The sequence below is a fragment of the Trachypithecus francoisi genome, unplaced genomic scaffold (assembly GCF_009764315.1).
Source record: "Trachypithecus francoisi isolate TF-2019V2 unplaced genomic scaffold, Tfra_2.0 Lachesis_group9, whole genome shotgun sequence".
Classification (NCBI taxonomy): Eukaryota; Metazoa; Chordata; class Mammalia; order Primates; family Cercopithecidae; genus Trachypithecus; species Trachypithecus francoisi.
The window spans coordinates 50,986,334-51,008,211 of NW_022681474.1; the positions used below are offsets into that span (position 1 = coordinate 50,986,334).

At 53.6% G+C, this 21,878-nt stretch overlaps 1 protein-coding gene across 7 annotated transcripts in view; it reads left to right on the forward strand.

Moving 5' to 3' along the window:
• Positions 1-21,878, forward strand: part of LDB3 (LIM domain binding 3) — a 69,566-nt gene that overhangs the window by 16,629 nt on the left and 31,059 nt on the right. For 3 of the 7 annotated variants that reach the window (XM_033209001.1, XM_033209005.1, XM_033209003.1), the window contains exons 6-7: positions 7,683-7,852; positions 8,324-8,360. In XM_033209001.1, coding sequence (XP_033064892.1) covers positions 7,683-7,852; positions 8,324-8,360 — 207 coding nt within the window. Of the gene's footprint in view, positions 1-1,188; positions 1,212-2,580; positions 2,785-7,682; positions 7,853-8,323; positions 8,361-15,060; positions 15,866-21,878 lie in introns of those variants that run through there. The other 4 variants (XM_033209002.1, XM_033209006.1, XM_033209008.1 and 1 more) reach the window with 3 other exon arrangements.

The following is a 21,878-nucleotide window of genomic DNA, read 5'->3' on the forward strand; positions in this document are numbered from 1 at the left end:
ACAGGGTCTGCCACTGCAGGGAATCTGCATTTAAAGAAACACGGGACAGACACTGCTTTCCCTACAGAGACCATGCTCTGGGAGGCTCACTCTCAGGTCAGAGTGAGAGGAAGGGTCTCTCACTATGCTGTCCGAGCTGGGCTGCCTCAGCTGGGCTCTTTCCTTCAGAAAGCCTTGAGCTTGGCCAGGCGTGGTGGCTCACGCCTGTCATCCCAGCACTTTGGGAGGCCGAGGCAGGTGGATCACGAGGTCAGGAGATCGAGACCATCCTGGCTAATACAGTGAAATCTCGTCTCTACTAAAAATACAAAAAAAAAAAAAAATTAGCCAGGCATGGTGGTGGGCACCTGTAGTCCCAGCTACTTGGGAGGCTGAGGCAGGAGAATGGTGTGAACCTGGGAGGCAGAACTTGTAGTGAGCTGAGATCGAGCCACTGCATTCCAGCCTGGGCGAAAGAGCAAGACTCCATCTCAAAAAACAAAGCCTTGAGCTCACACTTCTCCCTGTGCCTCCTTGCTCCTCCATCCTGCCTCATTGCTGGCCCAAGGGGCCTTTAGGAATGGCCCCTGGGGATTGCGCACCCCACTCCCCTATACCCCAAGAGGAGCAGCCAGAGCTGCCTGTGTCTCTTCTGGGAGGGAGAGGAGGTCCAGGTTTGGGGGCATAGGTAACCCCGCACACACCCTGCCTCCTCACCACTGCAATGCCTGCTCAGGACAGAATTCCAGAGCTGCCCCCACAAAACAGACTCTTAGTCCAGAGATGCTGACAGGCAGGAAGGCCCCTGGGCCTCAGCCTTTTCCATAGCAGCCACAGCTGGTCCTGTCTCCACCTGCAGCTTCCTCTCTGGGATCTATAGCCAGGTTTGTATGTGGGGGATTCATGTATGTGGTATGAGTGTCCCTGAAGATGGACAAGAAAACACTTCTTCTGGCAAAGCAGAGGGCACTGGGGAATGCCCAAGAGGGAAATACTGCTGTGTCAGTCTCTGAACCAAACCGAGGGTCCCAGTCACTGCGACTCCCAGCTCTGAGCTCTCCCTCCTCGCTCCTTGCTCTCCTCACCCAGTATGGTTTGGGCTGGTTCTGCCTCCACAATGACCAGGCTGATGATGGCCCGGGCGCTCAAACTCCCCCTGGTGGAGCCTCCCTCTGACCACCCTGTCTTCTTTGCCCTTTTCCTCCCCAGGTGGTAGCCAACTCTCCAGCCAAGTTAGTATCAAAGGACAGCATGTGTGTGCGCTTGCGTGCCAGCCCCAGCATGTGTCTGCGTGTATCTGATGTGGATAGGGTGTGCTTGCTGGCATGTGTACATGTGTGTGCATATGTATGAGTGGGGTGCACTTGTGCCCCTGGGTGAGCCTGCATGTGTGTGAAGCTGGAGTAGAAGCATTTGGGGGTGGGAGTGGGGGCTCCATTTGATGGTTCTAATTTCATTCCCAATTTCCTGCTGCAGCAGCTGCTTAAGATGCGCCTGGGGTTGGTGACGGTGGTTGGGGGAAGGGGGCACAGGCTGTGCTGCTGCTGGGCCTGTGTGAGCCTGAAGACCTTTCTGTCCTGGCGACCCCTCAGAAGGGCTGCACTGGATCTTGTCTGCCCGGGGAGCACACCTATCCATTGGAGGGAAGAGCCTCCTGTGGGTAGAGGATGGCCAGCCACTCAGCAAACTGGACTTGAGGGGGCCTGGGCAGCCGGAGCCCTGCTCTGAGGAAGAAGCACATTCCCTGAAGCGTCTGGAAGAGCAGAGCCCTGGGCCACCAAGAGGGTGGCCTGCAGGAAGAGCCCCTTCATGGAGAAACCTTGCTCAGAATCCCTGTGGGTGCCAGTGGAGCCACTTTTCACCTTTGGGGCGTTCTGGACTCAGCTTGGGCTGCTGCTCCCATCCCCTACCCCCAGCCCCACACCCCGCTTCCCCTGCTGTGTGTGGTGGGAGATCTCTCTGTGCCTGGCAGCCCCTGCAGACCCTGGGAGTGAGCTCAGGCTCAGCCAGGCCCTGCAGGGGATCTGGGAATGCCAAGATGGGCAAGGAAACCCTTCTATGGCCAGGAGTGGTGGCTCATGCCTGTAATCCCAACACTGTGAGAGGCCAAGGCAGAAGGATCCACTTGAGGCCAGGAGTTCAAGACCAACCTGGGCAACATCGTGATACTCTGTCTTTACAAAAAAAACAAAAGTAGTGGCATATGCTTGCGGTCCTAGCTACCTCAGGAGGCTGAGGTGAGAGGATCGCTTGAGCCCGAGAGGTTGAGACTGCAGTGAGTGGAGATCACACCACTGCACTCCACCCTGAACAACAAAGTAAGACCCTGTATCAAAAAAAAAAAAAAAAGAAAGAAAGAAAGAAAAAAGAAAACCTTCTGCACTGGGCTTTGGGGGAGGGTACCAAGGATTTTCCTGAATAGATCCAGACCACCCACCACTGGGAGACTTATGCAGCCTACAGGGGTTCAGGGCCTCGGCTCTGGGAGATCTCTCTCGACACCCACTGCAGCCAGCCCTTGCCTTGACCACCCATGTAACCACCACCTGTTGCCCTTTTCTCCTCCCCATCCCTGCCTGTACTCCCCCACCCCTCCCCCAGCGCCGACTACCAGGAACGCTTCAACCCCAGTGCCCTGAAGGACTCGGCCCTGTCCACCCACAAGCCCATCGAGGTGAAGGGGCTGGGCGGCAAGGCCACCATCATCCATGCACAGTACAACACGCCCATCAGCATGTACTCCCAGGATGCCATCATGGACGCCATCGCTGGGCAGGCCCAGGCCCAGGGCAGTGACTTCAGTGGGTAAGCGCCTCCCTCCTCCTCCACCACTCAGCGCCTCCAGAGCCCGAGGGGTCTGGGCCATTGGGCGCCATCGGGACCAGCTTTCTTCCTTCACATTGGACCTCCTGGGGGCATGGCCCTTGGAGGGGAGCCAGCCTTCAGCAGGGTCTTCTGGAACGTGGGTATCCTCTCTTCAGACCCTCTCCATGGTCAGCTTTAGGAGAAGGGTGGAGAAATGCAGAAAATGGTGGCTTCTCAAAGTGCTGTTCACAGCCTCTGCATTTTCCCAGGCTCCTTGAGGAGGCTGGCTTAAGAAGAGACTTCTACAGTCCTCTTAACAAGGGGACCATCCTGGAGGCCCCCAGGCCTCTCACAGCGAAGCTGTCCTTTAAGGAGGGGGACGTTGCTAGGTTCTTCCGGCGCTGAGAATGGATTCAAACACACTGGCTGGGTTTCTGGTTTTGGAAGGGGTCTGCGAGCAGCTATTTACAGTGCTGCTGGCAATCAGTCCCACGAATGGGAGCAATCCCCTCCTCTTTGCCCGAGGAAGCCCGGCCTCAAGGCAGTGGCATTTAAGACATCCTTGGTTCCTGGAGTTCGCCCATTAGCTATGGTTGGGGAATTCGAGGGTTGGTAAAGAAAGAGTTGGCTGAAAATCATTTGTGAATGAAAAATGCTAGCAATGCAAACATTCATGCAGGCAGACCTCTCTCTGTGTGTCTCCGTGTCTCCCTCTCTGTGTCTCTGTTTCCCTTTCTGTGTCTCTGTGTCTCCCTTTCTCTGCGTGTCTCTGTATCTCCCTCTATCTGTATGTCTCTTTCTGTCTTCCTCCTTGTTGTTCTCTTTTTCTCTCTCTCCCTTTCCCTCTCTTTCTCTCTCTCTCTCTCTCGTGTGTGTGTGTGTGTGTCCGTCTATCTGTTGTTTCTTTCTTACACACACACACACACAGTTCCTCACTGTTTTCTACTTGAGAATACCACTGTGTTGGCTGATTCTCAATCTGGGCAACATCTTATCCCTGTGTCAGCATAAGAATTCCAGGATCCCCCAGCAATTCAAGGCAAAAAGTCTTGAAATGACAGCGATGTTTTTTTCCAAAGCCAGGAAAACAGATATAATAAGAGGGATGGAGGGATTAAAAAGTCCCAGAGAACCCAGTTTCACTTGGCCATTCCAGACCCCAGCCCTTGTGGCCGTGATATGCATGCAGGTTATAAAGGGCAGGCTCCCCAGCCCCAAGGGTGGAACAGTGTAGGCTCCCTAGGCTCTGCTGGAACTGAGGAGCCTGGGACCCTCTTGGAGATGCAGTACTTCCTCTAGGCCACCAGGGGGCAGAGGTCACCTGTCCTAGAGCTTCAAGTCAAACTCCCAAGGCTCAGAGCTGCTGCTCTTGCGTAATTCTGGGCAAGGTTGTATTCAAAGCAGAAAATATGACCATGCAAGTTTAAAAACACAAGCATTAGTTCATGGGTACCCAGAAAAACAAGGCTGTCTAAGCCCAAGAGCTAACAGGGATTTCCTGTTAACATTTCTTTGTCATGTGTGTCTTTGGTGTGCTCTTAAAAGTAGTAGCAATCGCCAAAGGGAAGTTCAATGGAAAATAATGGAAGAACTGCTCTTCACTAACTTTCCGTTTTCTGCACGTTGGGAAAACTGCTATCATTTGATCTCACCACCAGGGCATCCATCAGTTTTGGAACTGATGCACTGTTGATTAATCGAGGCTTCTTGAAGGACCTTTCCCATCTCCCTCCTGTCCCCTCCCATCCCCTCCCTGTTCTTCCCCAGTATGCCTGGAGAGGGTCCTCTTCTCCTCTTCCTTTTAATGCAGCCACGCTGAGCTGACCATGCCGTGGTGCCAGTGAGTAACCCTCTTGGCCATAACGTGCTCCCGTTTCTGCTGTTAATTTCCATGGTTCCTTCCTCACTGACCGTGTTTTTTCTCTTTTTCTTCCTCCTTCACCCACCCCATTCCAATAACTCATTTCTGACCCTAACCCGGCTCTCTTGTGTGCGCTGCCCCTCTGCTATCCCATGATGGACGCGCACTCACGGCTGGGTTTTCCTCTGCTTGGCAGGGCGTCACCGCTGGCGTAAGTAGACTCCGCAGTGTCTGTCCCGTCATCCGTCTGTCTGGTTGTGGGATGGTGTGTGGGTTTGGTGGGATGTGTCTGAGGACCAGTGGTCAGCCCACGTGCTCTGTCCACACTCCTCCTCACACCCACCTGTCAGCCAAACAACATCCCTTGCAGCCTTTCCAGGCAAGTACTTGTCTCTTGGGGTTTATCCAAATAATGTCACTGTGGTCACAGAAATCACAGAGTAATGACACTCATGCTGCAGGCCCAGGCTGGGGTACATACCTGTGTTCTCCTTGCCATGCTTTGGGGTGGCTCCCCACGCCTTTCCTATCTGCACTGGGACAGTGTAGACCTGGACGTTAGAATCCACACTGGGCCATTATTCAGGGCTAGAAGGTGACAAGGTAACTTCTTGGAGGCCACTCCCCAGAATCTGCATGGGAAGTGTATCTGCAGGAGCCAGTGCCTGCCATGACCACCCATGGGAGGGGAAAGATGAATCAGATTGGGGGCTGCACACAGTGAAGTAAATGCAGCGGTGACCTGATGCTGCGGTGACTGTGGAGTGTTTTCTGTGGCAAGAAGAAGAAGCTGAAAGTGGGTCCAGAGAGTGGACTCAGGCCAAGGGCCCAGGACTGCAGGACCTGTTCCATCTTCTCTGCATATATTCTCCCTGAGCCTTGGTGTCATGAAAGGCACAGCAGTTTCCTCATCTGATTTCAGTCTTGGTCACAGCAGCAACAAGAGTCCCTGGTCCTTGCACGAGATGATGGGAAATGAAGCCAGAAATGCTAAGTCCCAAGGGACTCACTCCCGGCAGCTTTCTTGAACCCTTGGAGCCAAGAAAGGCACAAGGGGAGCTCATCCTGGGCACATTCCAGGGAAACAGCAGCAAATACCTTCCATCCACTTTCTGGATTGCAAAGCTCCATAGAGAGGCTCAAGGGCCTTGCATCCACACCTTCCCTCACCCACTGCACAGTTCACACTCCCTCCTTCCCTCCCCTTCCAGTGGGTCAGGACCCAGGACCAAGGAGACCCGGTTGTGCCTTCCTGTTGCCCATTTCACCCAGACCTCAGGAACCCTTGGGACTCCTCCCTATACTAGAAATGGCCTGTCCCAGCAACAGGAAGATCCCACCCTCTCCTTTGCTCCCTGGGCAGCTGCAGGCTCCTCCCTGGCTGGACCCCAGAAGCCTCTGCTGGTCTTTCCCAACTGATTCCAACCACAGGCTGCCAGTACCTATAGCTCTCTGGGCCAGGGTAGGGCCTTCAGGGAAGCCAGGGCAGCTCCACCCAACCTTGATCACCTTTCCCCACCTCTGCTCTTGTAGCCCACCCTGAGCCAAACACAGGGACCAGTCCTGGGAGACTAGGTCAGTTCCCTGTCGCACTCCTTGTAGGGAGGGTATAAGACATGGACAATGGGGAGGTTCCTCTTCCAGCCAGCCAGCCCTCTGGGGGAAAGGGAGAGGCAGGCAGGAGAGTGCTGGACAGGGCATCTCTCCAGGCATAGGTCCAGGGCCTCCAACTGGGCAGAAGTAGCCTTCCTGAGCCCTATGACTACAGGGAGCCTAATGCAAAGGACACAGGGCTAGCAGCCAGGAAACCTAGGTTCTTGCCCAATGGGGCGCCTATCTGCTGTAACCTGGAGCTAGTTGGCTGGCCTTTCTGGACCTCAGCTTCAGCATCTGTAAGAGGAGAGGGCTGGACCAGCAGTCTGTTACTGTTGTGGGCTTCACCTGAGCCCTCCCACGCCTCTGAGAAGGTGGGCTGGGTGGCTCGGTCCTCTGGCCCCCTGGCCAGGGCGAGTGGGCTGTAAGGCTTTTGAACATGGCCTGCACTGCAGTCTGATTCAGGCTGGGAGGCACTGGACATGAGGGGCTCTAGGGCTCCTTCTGGCTCTGATCTAGGATTTGTTTGTTCAGCCAAGAGTTTTGTGCACCTATCATGTGCCAGACCCTGGGAGCCTAAGGGAAGATCATATGGTCCCCCACAGAGGGCTGCGCTTCTCTGGGACAGAGGACCAGTGGCTTCCGTGCAGCCCCACTTCCAACTTCCCCAGGCCAGAAATCCCCTGTCCCTGCAGGCCATGCCAGGGCCGTGCCTTGCTGTCTTGTTTCTTACCAGCTGCCAGCACAGTCAGCCTACTGGCACTGAGCCCAGGGCCCCCAGTCCTTTTCCAGGGCAGTGACAGCATTGGCAGCTCCTTGTTCAGATCCAAAAGTGTGAGGAGGGCAGCAGATGGATCCTGAGGAAGCCTCTGGGTCCCCCGAATGGCCTCTCCCCAGCCAGCCCCAAACTCATGGCCTGCTCAGGGAGGTCAAAGAAGACCTGTTCTGTTTCCTCCCTCTGTAGAGGGGATCTGGGGGTGGGGATGTCTCTGCTGATGTCTCTGATGGAAACTGTGGCTCCCCAGTTTCCATCGGAGGTAGCTGAAATAGTGCCTCCATCTCACAAGCTGAGCCTCTAATCTCAGAGTCCTTCTGACTTTGGAAAGGCATTCCAGGGCCCTGATCACCCAAAAGGTCAGATCCACATTGGGCAGCCGCATTAGGGATAGGGGTGGGGGCAAGGCCTAGGCTTGGAGTTAGCACGGGGGAAGGGCAGACCTGAGGGATCTGAGCCTCCTGTCTCTCATGAGGGAGGGGAGTCACTGCTTCACTGTGACCAACCTGAGCACCGAGGACCCAGGTCATGCCCATATCTCAGGTTCTCAGACAGCAATGGGTAAAGGCAAGGTGGGGACAGAACAATAGGGGCATGAAGCAAGGACCCAGCAGGGTGGGAACTGGGCTCCAGCCTAGCCCTCGCCCACGGCCTCTCTCTGCATTGCAGGAGCCTACCCATTAAGGACCTTGCCGTAGACAGCGCCTCTCCCGTCTACCAGGCTGTGATTAAGAACCAGAACAAGCCGGAAGACGAGGCTGACGAGTGGGCACGCCGCTCCTCCAACCTGCAGTCTCGCTCCTTCCGCATCCTGGCCCAGATGACAGGGACAGAATTCAGTGAGTGCAGGCTCTTGGGGTGGGTGCAGAGGAGGGAGATGCTGAGGGGCCACCGGGGGCCTGGGCCCAGCACTGCGGAAGCCAGGGAGTCCTGCTACCTGCCCTTGAAGGTGGGCCAGCCTTGACAGTTTGTCCAGGGCTGGCAGGGCTCCTTCTGGGCCCCTGGGGCAGGCTGTCTGGTGACAGCAGCCTTCTGCTCCAATGCCAACTCCAACAGTGAGCAGCAGGCTTGGTGTGCAACTTCCGGGTGAGATGACTGCCCAGGGCTGGGGGATGAGGCCCTCTCAGGCCACCCCCTGACTCTTTCCCAATGTCCTCTGGGGCCTCTGCCCAGCATACAGTGGACAGGCAAGGGGGCAGTCACCATGTTGGGCCTGGCTGAATCTTGGGGACTCAGTGCCCACAGAGCCCCAGCAACTTTCCTTGCTGTGTCTCCTGTGAGTGCCCTGACCAGCTCCTTTCTACCCACAGTGCAAGACCCTGATGAAGAAGCTCTACGAAGGTCAAGGTAAGTGCCTGGACTCAGGCTCTGTGGCCTTGCCCTCTAGCCCCGTCCCTTCCCGGGCAGCCCCCAGGTCACATCACTTATGGAAGGAACCTCTCAAGTTCATGGATTTGGAAAGCCTGGCCTGCAAAGGGCTCCAGCTGATACTAGCTTGAGGCGGCATCCTGGGTCAGTAAGGCGGGCACCTGGACCCGAGTCTCTGTCCTCCAGGCCCAGACTACAAGAGCGAAGGCTCTGGGCTCTCCCAACTTCATCCCTGGGCAGGGGGCAGGGCTGCTTTGGCCTTCGCTGGGCTGTTGAGAATGAGGGCATCTTTCCCTGTGAGGACACCCGGCTGGCCACCTTGCCCACCCACTTATCTCAGGGCCTGTCCCCCTGTGATTCTAAAGGCTGGGCACTGGGAAACAGGCGCTCAGGGGGCTGTGCTGGACACAAATGCCTGACCCCTGGACTCACCTGTCCAGACCCACATTGAGGTACCAGTTCTGTAAATTGCTCAAAGCAAAATAGCTGCTGAAAAAAAGAACAAGCCCTGGACATGAGGACGGGTTTGTGCCAAGCTGGGGGTCTTAGAGCAAGGTTTCCCCATCAGTTGCAGGTCTGAGGCCATAGCCACCAACCTACCATTGTGGCCCGTCAGGTGCTCATAGCATGAGGGAGCATGCCATCCTGGAACTCACTGGAACCCACTAGGGCCTTCCACAGTGAGGAGTAGGGCTCATTGTAACTGTATGGACCCTTCCGGTAGCAAATATGTCATCTGCATGTTCTTCCTGGCACTGTCTGCCTTGGGCCAGTGCATCCTGTGGCAGCCTCTGTGCAAGGGGCTGGGGCTCAGGGCACCCTCCCACCCTGGGCCAAGCTTTCTGTACTTGCTAACCAGCAGGCCCAACACTCAGTGGCCATGTGATCCGCGCAGAGTAAGACTCGAGCCAGCTTAGACTTGTGGATTTTATTTTTGAACCAACACTTTTGCCAACTCAAGTTGCTCTCACTTTTTGGCCAGGCATCCAAGTCTAAGGTGGGGTCCTGCCAGTCCTGCTAAGGATGGCATGCAGTCTCAATAACAGTTCTTAACCCTTCAGTGCCTGCAGGGCATCTAGAGAGTCCACGATGAAGTGATGTTTGATTTAGCACAGAAGTTAAGCTCCAGCTACTTTAAGTCCTAGAGCTCTCAGCTCTCCCCTCCTGCTGTGCTCCGCTGCCCCTGCGTGCTGCTCCCATGCTTGTCTTGCCCTCGTCTTAGAAGCCACCCATGTAGCTGCTTCAGTGAGCAATGCAGATGTTCCCAAATATTTGATAAAGGAGTCTTTAAATCACACACCCCAGAGCAAGTGGCTTCAAAATCCCCGGGGTTCCTTCCAGCAAGAGGCCAGCAGGGGGCCTCTTTTCCTCCCTCCCCTGGGACCCAGAGCCCCGCCCCCTCGGCTCCCTTCTGGTTCCTTAATGTTCTGCTTCCCTCTGGTATGCAAGGCAGTCACGCTCAGCTTGTGCCTCATTAGCCAGATGTCATTAGAACGGGAAAGAGTACTGTGGAAGTGCATTGAAGCAAACTTTTGTCTTTTCTTTCCCCTGGAATATTTGCAGGCTCTGCAAAGTTATTGAGTGAGGAGAGCACAAAGGCAGTGTTGAAGGTGGTCCCCAGGCCTCGTCCTTGGCCTTCCCCTTCCCTCCTTCAAGGAACATCTCTTGAAGTTTGTTCTGCCTGGTCTTGAGGGTAATTGAAGGGTGGGAGAGTAGTCCTTCCGCCAGCGGCCTAACGCCATGAAAGCTTGGTTCAGCCTCAGCAAAAGGCAGCCTTCGGAGCCTCTCCCCCAGCTACGGCAGGGTTTCATCCTAGGGAAATCTGGGAAGAGGGCCTGGGAAGTGGCTCTAGTTGACTTCCTCCCACAGTCACAGGCAGCTTCCCTCACCCCATTAGCACCTGTCTCTGGGGTCTCAGGCCCTGCAGTGGAGGCTCTGAGGCACCCAGCCAGCCAGCCTCTGCCCAGGTCTGGAGGGGGCTCCTCTCCGTTCTGACTTTAATTTCTGGAGAGTTGTCCTCATGGGCAGAGCCACCCATGTCACTGAATCCCAAGCAACTATCCCATGGACCCAGAGGCGGGTGCAGTGGGTGTAGCAGTTTTAATCTGTCTGTGATTGAAGCCTAAAGCAGTGTCTGTGATCACTGGTCATGGCTGGGTCCCCAGGCTCACCCACATCACTGTCTGAGCAGAAGGGAAATGCTTTGTCCCACCCTGGTCCAGGCCAGTCAGGAGTCTTGCTCCTCAGGGGCCTGAGCCTCACTTCTATCTGTCCCCACTCCCAAGTTCGGAGCTGCACCCCTAGACTCTCCTGACCCATCTTATTGGCTGAGAGCAGCCACATTCTTTTTCTCCTCCCAAATCCCAGTGGGGATTCTCAGGGTCTGTCTTGAAGGCTGAGTTTCCCCAGGGAGGCTTCACTGTAAACTGCTTCCAGGTGTCTCACTCCAGCAGAGCCTGAGTTTGCCAAGCCTCTGCATGGTGACACCTACACAGTCTTATACCCGTGCAAAGGTGCTTTCTCCTTCCTGGCGCTGTGTGGTTAGAAAGTTAGCGGGAATGTTGAGTGAGTAGGCAGGGGCTCTGGGACCTCGAGGTCAAGTGTGAATCCACATGTCCAGAAGACCTTGCAAACTTTCCCTTCACCTCCATCACTGCTCTGCCTCCAAGGTCCACCCCCAGAGTCCCAGGGCAGCTCACAGCCCTCTTCTCCTCTCAGGTCCTGGCTCCTAATGGTATCTCTGTGTCTGGTAGCATGTAGCTTCCATCTGAGGCTCCAGTGCCAACCTGCTGGCCAGCCCAAGATAGAGTATAATTTCCAGGGACTCTGTCTTTACGGGTGAGGTGGGGGAGGCCTGAACAACCCAGGCATCAGCTATGAATTTAGCTTCCCACCCTAGAAGGACCCAGGCACCTTAGGAAATTGTCCAGGCTGACTTGAACATCAGCCTCCTGCCTACTTCCACACGGGAGCTACTCTAGTAGGTACAGGTAATGCTGTGGCTCCCCAGTTTCCATCAGAGGTAGCTGAAATAGTGCCTCCTTCCCACAAGTTGAGCCTCTAATCTCAGAGTCCTTCTGACTTTGGAAAGGCATTCCAGGGCCCTGATCACCCAAAAGGTCAGATCCACATTGGACAGCCACATTAGGGATAGGGGTGGGGGCAAGGCAGGGCTTGGATCTGCAAGGCATCTGGATCCCACTGCTTGGGGGAACCATCCTAGATGTAGCCCAGCATGAAACCCAGACATCCCCCTGATCCCTTATAAGTGCAGCCTCTGCGTTTCCCTGATGCCCGCCTGGGTAAAGAGCTCTGCATCTCCCCATCCTTCCAAGCATTAGGAGCAAAGCTGATCTTAATGAAGAGTCCCTAGAGGAGCTGAAGGTGAGGGTTGCATCACACAGCCCTTTCCATCCCAGATCATGTAAAAATCCTTCCATGCCCCTTTTCCATCATGCAAACATTAAGCTTCTTCCAACAAAATGCCAGGGCTCACTGGCTCCGCTTCTTCCCTCCTGCAGCCTCTCAGATACCCCCTTCCCTCCCTCCTCTGGGCAGTCTCTCAGTTTTGCCCCCACTGCAGCCACCTTGCTTACTTGCCGCACAGCACAAGCCCCTCCTGCCAATGGGTGCCCCCACCAATGGGCCCCTTGTAAGAAAGCAATGAAAAAATTACCTCTCTTCTTTGGATTTTGAGTCCCTGGTGTTCTGCCACCCTAGTGAGTTTGAAAACCACAACAGGAGCACCAGGGATGTTGCCCCAGGTGCCGCTGCCTAAGCAGTCCCTGGGGAGTCTTCTTTCTTGCTCTTGCTCTCCTGTCTCTTTTCCTCTTTCCTGTGCCTTCCTCTCCTGGCTCCTTTCCTTGGCTAGCTGAGGATTTTTAAACAGCTTCAAGTAGAGCATGCTCACTAGATCGGACTCTCCAGGACTGTCCCTGTCCCTGTCCCTCTCACCAAGCACTGATGACAAACTATTACCCAGCCTCCACAGGCCTTGCTAGGACTTGACAATTTACAGGTTAACTGCCTGTGTCTGCTCTTGTGCCCCTGTGTTCTGGGTAGTGTCTATGGGATGGCAGGACTGTTTGTAGTGCTGTCAGTAGGACTCAACGAGCCCCGCCACACCACCTTTGCTCGTGCCGTCTCCACCCCTTCACCCCAACCTCAGACAGGCAGGTATGTGGCAAGGGAAGAAGACGCTGGCACTTAGATTGTGATTCTGCCGCTGCGTTTCTGTGTGGCTTTAGGTCATTTATGTGACCTCTCTAGGCTTCAGCTTCCTCTTAGTATAAGGAAAGTTCAGACTAGACTGGTGGTTTTCAAATATGTTATATGTTAGCAGTGGGTCCCTTTTGTCAAACAGTCTTAGACAGAGACCCAGTATGCAGGATTCAAGGAGAGAGAGAGAGACTGCCAGGTAAAGCACGTGCAGAACTGAGGACCTCTGTGAGTGTGCGGACGTGGGGGCCAGACCCGATGACTGTTACTGTGTAGAAATAGAAGGCCAGCACTGCCACATCTTCTTTTCAAAGACTTAAAGTTGCTCTTCCTGATTTTTATATGCTAGCAATTCACTTTTTTATTTTTATTTTTATTTTTTTGAGATGGATTCTCGCTTTTTTTTTGAGATGGATTCTCGCTCTGTCTCCAAGGCTGGAGTGCAGTGGCGTGATCTCGGCTTACTACAACCTCCACCACCCACGCTCAAGCGATTCTCCTGCCTCAGTCTCCTGAGTAGCTGGGATTACAGGCATGTGACACTATGCCTGGCTAATTTTGTATTGTTAGTAGAGACGGGGTTTCACCATATTGGCCAGGCTGGTCTTGAACTCCTGACCTCAAGTGATCCACCAGCCTCTGCCTCCCAAAGTCCTGGGATTACAGGCGTAAACCACCGTGCCCGGCCAACTTCTTTTTTTTTTTTTTTCTTTTTCTTTTTCTTTTCTTTCTTTCTTTCTTTTTTTTTTTTTTGAGACAGAGTCTCACTCTGTCACCCAGGCTGGAGTGCAGTGGTACAGTCTCAGCTCACTGCAACCTCCACCTCCCAGGTTCAAGTGATTCTCCTGCCTCAGTCTCCTGAGTAGCTGAGACTACAGGTGCGTGCCATCACACCGGGCTAATTTTTGTATTTTTAGTAGAGACGGGGTTTTACCATATTGGCCAGGCTAGTCTCAAACTCCTGACCTTGTGATCTGCCTACCTCGGCCTCCCAAAGTTCTGGTATTACAGGCATGAGCCACCACACCCGGCCAACTTCTTAATTAAACTTTTTACTTTGAGATAATTGCAAATTCAGTGCAGTTATAAGAAATAATAGAGATCCCATGTTCCCTTTACCCAGCATCTCCCAATGGTAGCATCTTGCAAAATGAAAGCACAATAACACAACGAGGATGCTGACACTGATACAGGCAAAACGCAGAACTTCCCATAACCCAGGATGCTCCATGCTGCCTTTTTATAGCCATACCCACTCCCCTCCAGCACCCACCCACCTCCTTAACCTCTGGTAGCCACTCATCTGTGATCTGTCCTCCATCTCTATAATTTTGTCCTTTTCAAGAATGTTATAGAAATGGAATCATACAGCATGGGACCATTTAAGATTGGCCATTTTTAAATCAGCATAATTCCCAGGGGTCACCCAAGTGGTTGAGTGCTCCAATTGTTCATCTATTCCCTTTTATTGCTAAGAAGCATCTCATGGTATGGACTCAGAAATTAATTTTTAAATTGAGTTGGAAGCACAGTACAGGTTAAACATACTGTGTTTGTGGCTGGATGTGGCCCTTTGGCCACCAGTGGACACCTCTGGTCTGGAGGATGTGATTGGCCCTTCTAGCCTGGAAGGCCTGCATTCTGATGCCTGTGGCACTGGCCTTTCTCAGGTGCTCTCTTCCTCCATTCATTCCCACATTTCTGGCTGCTACTTGCCTGCTCTGTACTGTGCCCTCAGCTGAGCAGGTGTGGGTTGAGCCCCAAGAGGCCTCACTGGTGGGAAGTGGCTGGAAGTCCTGGCCCTCTATCTGTGACAGTGACCTTGTGAGTATGTGTGGGTGTGCACGTATGTGCCCAGGCTGTGCTCAGGCCTGATAGGCAGGCATGGGCAGGAGCTGTGTGCAAAGGCTTCTCTCTGGGGACAGTGAAGGCTTTTCGAGGCCAAGGCAGCACAGGGAGGGGGCAGGTCTGCCCACCAAGCCTCATCACGAGGGATAGGTGCTCCTCCTTCTTGATGCCCAGCTAGGGGACAGAGATCATGCGAGGTGCACCTGTCTGTTTGGTTCAATCCTGAGAGCTCACAGCCAAAGCAGCCCTGCCCAGCCCTCACTACATGGACCAGGGAGGCCCCCTTTGCTCAGTCTGCCCTCAGAGCCATTAGCCAGGTTCCTTCTCTATGGTTCCCAACTCACTCAAGGCAGGAACTTCAGTCCCTCCATCCTGGTCCCCAAGACTCTGGGTCTTACCCTAACCCAGGCCTGACCACTTACAAGGTACCCCATGGATTGCATAGCTTCTCCAAGCCCATTCCCTCCCTCCCATGCCCTCTGCCCCACCTGTTAGACAGGGGAATGGTGAACACATTCCCTAACCCCTTTCATTCTTCCTCTCTTCTCTCTCTCCTTCTGTCTCTGTCTCTCTCTCTCTCTCTCTCTCCTCTCTCTCTCTCTCTGTGCCACAGGGAAAGGTTTGAAACGGAACGTAACAGCCCACGTTTTGCCAAATTGCGCAACTGGCACCATGGCCTTTCAGCCCAAATCCTTAATGTTAAAAGCTAAAAGGCTGCCTGGAATCCCCTCACCCCGACAGGCTGGACCCCCTCCCTCCTTACCCCCACACAGATCTGGCATGTGAGCCCCACGGTGATGCTTGACAATGTATAACTGTGCTGGGGGCACCTCTGATGGCCAACTGCAGCATTTCTGTCCTCTGCCCTCCCCAGAGCTGATGCTGGGGCCCAGCCCCCTGCAGCTCTGTACCCACCAATCCTCCCAATTCCTCTGTACCCACCAACCTGCCCCATTCGGGGCAACCCTCGCCACCCCCCGAATAGCCTGTAGCCCAAGCCTCTGCCCTCTGCACAGGGCCTTAGCTGTAGACCAGAGAGGGCATGAGGGGTTTGCTGGCATAACACCCCAGAACCAAGGGAAATGGATGGGCCACTACTCAGTATCCTACCATCCTCAGTTCCTGGCCTCATCCCCTCCTAGAATGAGTCACCTACAGATCAGGGTCTGGAGAAGAGGCTGATCCCTGGCCCTGCCCAGCTCCCTCACTGTCCTCTGGAGCTCAGGGCAGCCCGGAATAGGGCTCTTTGAAGAGGAAGTGGAAACCCCAGGGTAGATGAGGCAGAGACCCCTCCTGGCAGTGGTGAGGTGGGGGCACGCACCCTCCTTTTTGTACCATGTGTGCTGGCTCCATAGTTCTCTCTTCTGTACATATAAGCATGCTTGTTCTGAAATAAAGAAGATTTGAAGTGAACCACACCAAGCCCCAGTCATGCTGTGCCTGTGTGTGTCCCACCCGAGAGGGGCTGTGAGGCCATGATCTGGGACAGAGAGAGGAGAGACACCACCAGAAGAGGGGCAGGGGCAGTGCCCACCGGTCCCAGGACCCAGCACAGCTCTGGTCCTGCTGCTCTCCTACCCCACAAGTCCCGAGCCCAGCTGCAACCCAGGGTGGGAGGATGGCTGGTGGGGATCTGTGCTGAGGCCCATTGGGCAACCTTAGTCACCCCCAGGGCAGTGTGTATGGGAATACTTGAATGCCCCCTGCCTCTCCTCCCATACCCTGCTGCAACCAGCAGACTGAGCCATTGTCCTGCCCCGCCCCATCAGAAGGCACTTATGCTCGATCCTGGTCCAGAGGCAAGAAAAGGGTTCCAGTGGGCACACCTGGGCTGAGAAGCAGTTCACAAGGGAACTCAGGGGGCCAGGTCTGGGGCTCAGGGGAGAAGAGATGGAAGGCAGCCCTGGCAGATTATTGCTCAAGTGTCAGGAGGCAAGAGGGCTGGGAAGGCTTCCACCTGGGTCTTGCTCCTGGCTCCCACCCACCTGTGGCCTTTTCTTAGTCCTGAGCATTTAGGAAGGGGTAGGAAGGGCAGCAGCAGTCAAAAAGATCCCAGCCAGGCCTCAGGCTCATGTTTTGCTGAGCTGTGACCCACTAGCTAGCACCCCACTCACCTGACCCAGGCCCGACCGCTTAGAAAGTACCCCATGATGGTAAAGCTTCTCCAGGCCAATTCCATGTCCCTGATTGTGTGAAATCACAGGCTGAGAACATGAGAGCGGTGGCACTTACATTAGAAGCAGATGCTGAGACTCAGCCCTCAAGGCTGTCCTGCCTCCTCTGTGGCTGGGCTGGCCAGAGCCCTGCGCCCATTCCTGCTGCCTGGGCAGAGGCTTTCCCTCTGCCTCCAGGAACCTTAGCAATCCCACCAGGAAGGGTTGGTGTTTGAGGCCACTCTCTCCTGCCCATCCACTCTGAGATGCTCCCTAAAGCCCCCTGCCAACCTATTTTGGCTTCCCACCTCATCCTGCCTCCAGCAGTCTGATGCCTGGGCCAGGCAGGCTTCATCCTGCTGCCTTCATCTAGGCCTCGCGGAGCACACCCATGTCTGGCTGATGTTTTATAGAGAACTTGCAAGGCCCAAGGGTGGGTTGGTGGCAGGGGTCTGCCAGATAGAGAGAGGTCCTGGGCAGTGGGTATCCTGAGGCTGGCAAAGGACCTCAGCCAACCACTAAGAGTTGGCGGGCTCTTGGACCCCTGCTCCCAGACCCCAGCCTGTAGGAGCCCTCTTGGAGCCACCTAGTTGAAGCTCTGCCTTCCCACCTACCCCAGACCCCTTCACGTAGTGCCCTGGGGGGCCCCAGGCTGGGTTCCACGTAAACCCCTCGGTATAAGCAGGAGAGATGTCTTCATTCAGCATCCAGTGTCTGTGGGCATTTGTGGAGATGCCTGACTACTGTGAGTGCTAAAGGAATCAGAAAGGGCCAATATAGCTGTGTTCCCAATGCAAGGATGATCATGTATGGTCCAGAGACAGGGAGCATCCCTCCATGTGATGGATCAAAGAAGGCTTCCTGGAAGAAGAGGTCAGTGTATTTTATCTTCAGGAATGGTTAGAATTAGGGTGGAAGCAGATACAAAAGGCTGGACAGATACTCTAAGCAGAGCAAGCAGAGATGCTGATGAGAAGTGGTGTCCCAAAACCCCAAGTTAATCATTTTGGTTGGAATGGAGAGAATGCAGAGGATGTCATGGTTAGCAGTGGTCTGCATCTAGACTCCCAGGTCATGGGATTTTGAATGCATTCTGAAGGCAAAGTGGAACTAGCAAAGGCTGCAGGGCACCTTTCACACTATAGCTGATGAGGTGTTCTTCACCTAGACCACAATGGCAGTGTGGGCCCTGCAGTTGCAGTGGAGCATTCCTGGGGCAAAGTGATGCAGCTCAGGGTTCCCCTGAGCCACAGTCACCAGGCAGCAAGGTGGAATGTCGACTAGGTGGGTGGCAGCATGAATAATTTCAAGATCAACCACCTGACTGGTATTCTATCATCAACCCAATCAACAGAGATTTTCATGCTCCACCATCTTATCTAACACAAGTAGCATCATCACCCCCATAGTGGCAACCACCCCTTTAGCACTGTCAATATCAATCACAAGGTCCCCACCATCACCAACAGTTCTGACCCAAGCCCAGTGACAACAATCCCAAGACCCAGCATCACCACCACCACCATCCCCATCCTTTCCAGACATAGTATCATAGTTATCAATAACAGCATCAACCAAACCCCACCATTCCCACCACCAACAGCCACCATGGAAGAGCGGGGGCACACAGTCAACATGCTCCACCTTGATGCTGACCAGACTGAGGGAAGAGATAAGCTGAAAAGGGGACGATAGCCAGGCTGTGTTTCTCCTGGCCTCGCCATCCCCTCAAGGAGCCATGAGCATTTGGGTCTAGTTTGGTTTGATTTGGTTTTTGCTTAGATGTTTAAACTGAATTATGACCAAGGCAGGAGGCAACTGTAGATCTTAGATCAGGCTGGGGTGATCTCACCAGCACTGCCTTTAGGAATGAAGCCAGGGCCAAGTAAGTTCTCCACAGTGCTTGCTCTATGATGCGCCCTTCAGGATGCTTCTGGGGGCTTGTGGAACTTTAGGCAGGAACTGACATGGAATAAGAGCCCAAGATCCTTCAAGACACCCTCTGATGCCTCATCTGCCTTCCCTAGGCCCTGGCTTCTTGGTGTCTTTAGACAGTGGTGCCAGAGAGGATGCCACTCAGCAAGAACCCCAAGCAGCAGGCTCCCTTACGTGCATACCCAGGTATACCTGGTGGTGATCACTGTCCTGGTGCTGCGGACAATGATGAATTTTCCTAGGGCCCACATCCAGCTCCAACTTCATGCCCTGGAATCCAGGGTTTATTTGGAGCTCTGGCTGGGGAGAGCGGCAGGTAAGCTGGCTTAACAGTGAATTGGAGCCAAGGAGACAGGCAAAGCCAACTTCCTATTCATTCTGCAGAATACTGTCCCCAGCCTGGACACTGTCATTGCCCTTGTCCTATGCAGTGTCCTCATTTCCCAGCAGCCTACTGGAAGTGTGGTGTAGGGCCATGGAGAGCAGATCAAAGAGATCAGTGTTCTGTGTCAGCCTGAGCCATCCCAGGCCATACCTGCCCACACTGACAGGAGGGTCTGAGCAGCCAGCTCAATGGTGTGGCTTCAGAGACTGCATCTACTTCTCTGAGGCAGTCACATCACCGACATGGCTTCCAGAAGCAAGGTTCTTTCACAAACGGGCTCATGGAAGGGCCAGAGCCAGGCACGGCTACAGGCCTGCAAGCTGGGCTGTCCAAGACTGCCTCCCTGAGCATTAAGTCAGGGAAGACCTGGGCAAGATGTAGCCACTGCTCTTGCCCATCCCAAAACTTCCCACGCAGTTATGGAGAAGGATGGCACTCTCTCCCATGGGGGCAGTCAACCTCAACCTTGCCACTTCTCCCGCTCTATTCTTCCATGACCCTCTCACAGTATTTCATGCTTTTTTTTACCATACACCTCACCAGATGGAGGAAAGCAATTCAGTGATGCTTTTGCAAATAGCTCAGGGCCTGCTTGCATTCCTATCTAGGACAGACCCCTTTAGTGCCAGCTACTCCAAGTGTGGCCCACAGACCAGCAGCATCAGCATCACCTGGAAGCCTGTTAGAAAAGTGAACTCTCGGCTGGGTGCGGTGGCTCACGCCTATAATCTCAGCACTTTGGGAGGCCGAAGCAGGTGGATTACCTGAGGTCAGGAGTTCAAGACCAGTCTGGCCAACATGGTGAAACCCCATCTCTACTAAAAATACAAAAATTAGCCGGGCGTGGTGGTGCATGCCTGTAATCACAGCTACTTGGGAGGCTGAGACAGGAGAATTATATGAACCTGGGAGGTGGAGGCTGCAGGGAGCCGAGATCGCGACATTGCACTCAAGCCTGGGCAAAAGAGTGGGACTCCGTCTCAGTTTAAAAAAAAAAGAAAAAAAAAAAAAGAAATGTGGACTGTCAGCTCTGCCCCAGACCTACTCAACTAGGAATTTGTTTTAAGAGGATCCCCAGGGGCTTCAAGCACACATGGAAGTTTGCAAAGTGTTACAGTGGTGAGGCCCCAAGCCCTTTTCTGCCACTTTGCAGCTTTGTGATGTTTTACTAGAGACACAATCTCTCTGGACCTCAGACTTCTCATCTACAAAATGAGGGTCACAATCCCAATGGCTCAGGGAGGTTGAAATGATAACATGGAGTAATAGGGTAATTTCTTTTTTTTTTTTTTTTTGAGATGGAGTTTCACTCTTGTTGCCCAGGCTGAAGTGCAATGGCACGATCTCGGCTCACCGCAACCTCTGCCTCCTGGGTTCAAGGGTTCAGCCTTCCCAGTAGCTGGGATTACAAGCATGTGCCACCACACCCGGCAAAATTTTTTTTTTTTTTTTTTTTTTGAGACGGAGTCTCACTCTGTCACCCAGGCTGGATGCAGTGGCGTGATTTCGACTCATTGCAAGCTCCACCTCCCAGGTTCACGCCATTCTCCCGCCTCAGCCTCCCGAGTAGCTGGGACTACAGGCACCATTTACTAATGGAAAGTATTGTTATTCTAATTATTTCAAATAAGAATACTGCCTTTTATTGAGGAAAGATTCTACTTGGCTGATCACAACACAACAAGAGGTTTATTTCTTCCTCCATGAGGTACCGATTAAGGATTCAAATCACAACATCCCTCAATCAGATCCTGCTATTCTTACTGATAAGTTGTAGGACTCTGAGCAACTGAATTATCTTTGTTACCATTTCCTCATCTATTAAATAGAGTCCATGATACCCACATCAGAGGGCTGCTGTGAGGAAGGAAAGACATCATCGTGCCTGGCACATAGCATGAGGTCAATAAATAAACGGCATAAAATAGCGGGGAGTCATTCCCACTCACAGGAGCTGCATTTATCCAGTTGCTGTTGTTGCAAATACAAATCAAAGAGTAAAGAATGTGCATTTCTTTGCTTTCCTATCATTTAATTTTTATTCTCTGCCCACCCCATTTTACAGTTAGCCACTTAGCTCTGACTGCTCTTGTCTTCCTGGAGTGGTTCTAGGGAAGAGGTGCTTACAGAATGCCAAGGCACTCAGGGTGGGGGCGTATGGGCATACCTGGTCCTCTGTCAGGTTCTGCCTGCACTGGCATCTGCTGAGACATCCCCAATCCATCTGGTCCACACTGGCAGAGTGATTGCCTTTCCCTTTCCCAGTTACAAGGTCTTTCAGATCTGCAGGTGCTCAGGACCATGTTCTTGTCACTCTTGGGTGCTTCGCAAATCCTCTATGGCACCCAGGCCACACAGAGGTATGGGAATCTTTGAGCTATTTCACGTCTGTCTGGCTCCTCACCATGGGCATGGGGAACCCTGGGGTCCTGCTGCTTCCCCAGGTTTGACCTTGAAAAGGAGCACAGGGGCTTCTATTCTTGAATCCCCTTGCCACAATGCCCACTTTTGTCCAGGTAACCTTGCTTTGTCTGGCATGGTAGCTTTCAGCCATCTGTATTGTTGGTGCCAAGTCCTTCCAAGCCCAAAGCCTAGGTTCTCACAACTCCAGAGCCTAAGCCCTTGACACTCAAATATCTTCACTCTGCTTTTTTTGCTGTATCATTCCTTCCCAAGGTAGCACATGCCCTTGACTGAATGGGGAAGTGTGAAAACAGGATCAGGGAGGAACCCGGGTGGATAATTCCCTCAGCTTTTCTACCACACTGTTTTGCTGAAAAAGAAAAATTAGGAAGTACAGAAAAATTTGAGAGGTGGGAGTGGGAAATGCCTCCAGGATTGAAAAAGTTTTTGATGTTATTGGGACCCTTCTGCGGTCTGAGCCTCTGCTCCTGGGATCCTGGAGGAGCTCCTTCCCTGAGCTGGAAGACATACCCTCTGAGGATCTTACTCTGTTTG